We start from the raw sequence: 4,652 nt of genomic DNA, 5'->3' as shown, positions 1-4,652 counted from the left end.
CTGGGCGGTTTCCCGCCGCGGGTGAATGAGTCCGACTGCGCTGCCGCCGCCGCCGCCGCCCGCATCGAAGCTCCGGCCGCGTCCCCCGCGCCAGGCCCGGGAGCCTGCGCGCCGAGACCCCTGCGTGTCTGCGAACAGACCTCCGGCCTCGGGCCATCACCCCGGGCAGGTAAGTCCAGGGACCCCGCCCGGTCTGCGGGGACCGCCAGGACCCCACCCCCACCCCAAGCGGAGTCGGGGAGGGCTGGGGGCGGGGGGACACCGGGGAGTCGACTCGCTGCTCTCTCGGCCCCAGACCTACCGCCCCTCCCTTCCCCCACCCCGAACGCCTGGCCTTCCAGTCCAGGGAGAAGCCACAGGTGGGTGGGAGCTGGGGGGGCGGAGCTGGGACACCCCGGGGGTCCACCCACATCCGTGTCTTCCCCTGGGACTGAGCGCGGAACCCTTTGGAATGAGCGCTGAGATGCTCAAAACCAGAGTGGGGGCGGGCGAGGGGCCAGTCTCCTCTGGGAGCTCCCGGGAGAGTCAGAGCGCGGCCCCCACCCCCCTGGGCTTGGTGCTTGGAAGTTAAGCGGGATCTCTCCGGAGAAAGGTGGGGGGAACCCGCCTCACTCCTGTCCTGGGCCGCCGCGCCTGGGCGGGACGCCCCCAGAGGACCCCTCCACCCCCACCCCGCTGGCAGGGCCCTGCCGAGTGGCCCCACAGGGAGCAGGTGCCCAGGGCCCTCTGCCAGCCGCCCCCCACTGCTCCTGACCCCTGCTTCTCTTCCCAGACGCTGCAGCCCCTGTCCGGGCCTCTTGCCTGCCGCCCCCATGAGAAAAACCAACATGTGGTTCTTGGAGCGGCTTCGGGGGTCTGGGGAAAACGGTGCTGCCCGGGGCGTGGGGAGTGAGGCGGGGGACAAGGCCTCCAAGGGGCCCCTGTACAGCAATGTGTTGACGCCCGACAAGATACCCGACTTTTTCATCCCCCCCAAGCTGCCCTCGGGCCCCGCGGAGGGCGAGGGACAGGCCGCGCTGGGCCCCTCCACGTCGGAACAGAACCTGGCCTCTGCGGCCCCCCGCCAGACCCCACGGAGCCCCCGGCTGCCTGCCAAGCTGGCAGCCGAGAGCAAGAGCCTGCTGAAGGCAGCCACCCGGCACGTGATCCAGATCGAGAGTGCCGAGGACTGGCCGTCCGAGGAGGCCACTGACGCCGACCCCCAGGCCCAGGGTGCCATGTCCCTGCCCTCGGTGCCCAAGGCCCAGACGTCCTACGGCTTCGCCACGCTGGCCGAGAGCCCCCACACGAGGCGCAAGGAGTCTCTGTTCCACAGTGAGCACGGGGCTCTGGCCCAGGTGGGCTCCCCAGGGGCCGGGCGCCGCCGGGCAGCTGCCAAGGCCAACGGGGGTGATGGGGGCCCCAGGGAGGCTGGCGGGGCCCTCATGAGCCCCGGCCGCTACTTCAGTGGCGGGGAGAGCGACACAGGGTCCTCGGCCGAGTCCTCCCCCTTCGGGTCCCCTCTGCTGTCCCGCTCCGTGTCTCTGCTCAAAGGTTTCGCCCAGGACAGCCAGGCCAAGGTGAGCCAGCTCCGGCACTCCGTGGGCCGCCACGGCTCCCTGTCTGCGGACGACAGCACCCCGGACACCAGCCCCGGGAGCCGGCGCCGCCTGACCCGCCGGGCCCCCCCGGAACCTGGCCCCGAGTCGGGCCAGGCGCGTGGGGAGCACACGGTCCACGTGGGCCCTCGGGGCAGCGTGCGGCTGCTGGCCGAGTACGAGGCCGGCCAGGCTCGCCTGCGGGTGCACCTGCTGGCCGCCGAGGGCCTCTACGACCGCCTGTGCGACGCCCGCAGCATCAACTGCTGCGTGGGCCTGTGCCTGGTGCCGGGCAAGCTGCAGAAGCAGCGCAGCACCATCGTCAAGAACAGCCGCCGCCCCGTCTTCAACGAGGATTTCTTCTTCGACGGCCTGGGGCCCGCCAGCGTCCGGAAGCTGGCCCTCAGGATCAAGGTGGTGAACAAGGGCAGCAGCCTCAAGCGGGACACGCTGCTCGGGGAGAAGGAGCTGCCCCTGACCTCCCTGCTCCCCTTCCTGTAGAGCGGGGACCTGCTCGCTGTCCGCTGGGGTGCAGAGGGCAGACCCCGGTCTCTCCTCCACACCGGGTGCTGGCGGGCGGGTCCGCCGGCTTGGGCTGGGGCTGGGCGGGGAGGGGCTCACACTCAGGCCGGGCTGGGCGCCGATGCTGTAGCTGACGCAGGGTTTCCTGGGTCACCCGATGCTGACTGGAGTATTATTTTTCATGAATTAATTTCTTCTTTGGGGGAGGAGGAGGAGAGGGGCCTCGGGGGAAGAGAAGGGGCCACTTCGCGGGGCAGAGGGTCCCCCTTTGCCCCTCCACACTGCCTCGCGCCTTTCACGCAGAGTTCTAGAAGGAGGTTCTCAGGGGTCCAGGAATCCGTGCAAGTGGCCAGGGCGGGGCCGTGGACAGGGAGGTGACAAGTCTTGGAGCCCACAGTCTCCTTCACTGCACGCGTGTCTTCCTCCCCCACAGCCTGCCGCCACCCAATTCCCACCCCGCGGAGAGCAGGGCCTCGCGGCGACACCAGGCCCAGGCTCTGCCCGGGACGCCCCCTCCCAGGGGTCAGGCTTGGCTCTGGGAGACCCCAGCTTTCCAGGCTCCGGTGGGGAGCGGGGCCAGGCGAGGGTGCCCTGACGAGGGTGGGCGCGGAGGGAGCAGCCGCTGCCACGGTCGGAGCAGAGGTCTTGGCAAAGGTCCCCGGGTAGGAGACGGCTCTCCTGGCCTGTTTTCCTCCGACACCGTCGCCGCTGGCTTTTTGGGTACAGGCCCGTCTGGCCATTTCTGCTGTGGCGCCGGAGGGTCTTGCTCAGAGATGCCCAGAGAGCAGCCCTATGGCCCATCCGTCCTCGCTGGGGGCTGCCACCCCGTCGCCCTTTTGTCCAGCGTCTGCAGCTGGGAGCGACACGCAGTGATTGACGGCCGTGGCTTTGACGCCACGTGTGTAAATAGGCTGTGGCTACGGTGGGTGGGTCGGAGCCCAGGAGGCAGCTGGGGGGACCTGGTTATGGCCTTTCCTGCTGCTAGGTGGCTGCAAGGCTTCCATTGTGTGGTTATGTGGGTCCTTGAATGATTTTAGGGAGGTTTCCAGCTCAGAATGATGCAGAAATGATAAGACTCAAAGCAGGGGCCAGGCCAGCGCCTTCGCCTCTCCCGGCTGCTGGTGGGCACGGGGGAACCAGGGCACATCTGTGGTATCCAGGGACGTCCCTTGTCAGCCCGTTTGCCACACGTTGTTCCTCTTGACCAGGGGAGGGTGGAGGAGCTGCTTCCCAGGACTGGAGGAGCAGCTGGGCCCCTGCTGCACGTCCGGTGGGACACACCTGTGAGCCCTCCAGAGGGAGAGTGCAGGCCCCTTCTGAGCCTGGTGTTCCAGGCGCTCCGCTCTCTCCGGAAGCCAGGGCACCCAGGGCGGAGGCTCCTCAGGCCGGGGAGGCGGGGAGGGTGCCCTGCATGGAGAGAGACGCCGGCGCTCCTCGCCTTCTCTGATGCTCACCCCTCCCAGGCCCCGTTCTCCCTGGGGTCCCCCGTTTAATAGCCCCCTGCACCGTTTGATATCTTAGTGTCTGAGGTTGACTGTGGGTAAATCTTTAAGACACTCCCCAGCTGTGTTTGTTTATAAATGCTGTTTATAGTGCAATAAAGGTGTTTCGGGAATACGGGGGTGGAGGTTGGCTTCCCTGGCTGTTTAATAACGAGAGAGTTCTGTGGTGAACTCCAGGGAGGAAGGAGGAGAGGATTCCAGATTGGCAAGGTCCTTTCCACTGCCCTCCGCATTCTCCTGCCCCGGGTGGAGGCAGGCGGGGGCAGGAGCCCAGCCCCTGATAAATCACCTCCCTTGGAGCGGCAGGTCTGGGTGCTGCTTCACGGTTCCAGCTCTGTGACTACACGGATGTCAGGAAACAGGACTCTGACCCTACACGGTGCCTACAGGGTGGGTCCCGCCTCCCCTCAGGGCAGGACCCCGTCCCCCCTCACACCCCTCAGGGCAGGACCCCGTCCCCCCTCACACCCCTCAGGGCAGGACCCCGTCCCCCCTCAGACCCCTCAGGGCAGGACCGCGTCCCCCCCACACCCCTCGGGGCAGGACCCCGTCCCCCCCCACACCCCTCGGGACACGACCCCGTCCCCCCCCACACCCCTCGGGGCAGGACCCCGTCCCCCCCCCACACCCCTCGGGGCAGGACCCCGTCCCCCCCCCACACCCCTCGGGGCAGGACCCCGTCCCCCCCCCACACCCCTCGGGGCAGGACCCCGTCCCCCCCCCACACCCCTCGGGGCAGGACCCCGTCCCCCCCCCACACCCCTCGGGGCAGGACCCCGTCCCCCCCCCACACCCCTCGGGGCAGGACCCCGTCCCCCCCTCACACCCCTCGGGGCAGGACCCCGTCCCCCCCTCACACCCCTCGGGGCAGGACCCCGTCCCCCCCTCACACCCCTCGGGGCAGGACCCCGTCCCCCCCTCACACCCCTCGGGGCAGGACCCCGTCCCCCCCTCACACCCCTCGGGGCAGGACCCCGTCCCCCCCTCACACCCCTCGGGGCAGGACCCCGTCCCCCCCTCACACCCCTCGGGGCAGGACCCCGTCCCCCCC

The 4,652-nt window shown here is 69.5% G+C and overlaps 1 protein-coding gene across 1 annotated transcript; it reads left to right on the top strand.

Annotated features, from left to right (window-relative positions):
* On the top strand, positions 1-3,726 carry C2CD4C (C2 calcium dependent domain containing 4C). Its single transcript, XM_016934474.3, has 2 exons — positions 1-169; positions 773-3,726. Exon 2 carries the CDS (start codon positions 813-815, stop codon positions 2,076-2,078), a length of 1,266 nt encoding a protein of 421 aa, XP_016789963.1. The 5' UTR covers positions 1-169; positions 773-812; the 3' UTR covers positions 2,079-3,726.
* The last annotated feature ends 926 nt before the right edge of the window (positions 3,727-4,652 follow it).

The sequence above is a fragment of the Pan troglodytes genome, chromosome 20 (genome assembly GCF_028858775.2).
Source record: "Pan troglodytes isolate AG18354 chromosome 20, NHGRI_mPanTro3-v2.0_pri, whole genome shotgun sequence".
Classification (NCBI taxonomy): domain Eukaryota; kingdom Metazoa; phylum Chordata; class Mammalia; order Primates; family Hominidae; genus Pan; species Pan troglodytes.
Note: the sequence above shows the minus strand (reverse complement) of the source record. Positions and strands in the feature narration are given on the sequence as shown.

Excerpts from the sequence above, each read along its gene's own strand:
- C2CD4C (XM_016934474.3), top strand. The coding sequence starts at position 813 with ATGAGAAAAACCAACATGTGGTTCTTGGAGCGGCTTCGGGGGTCTGGG.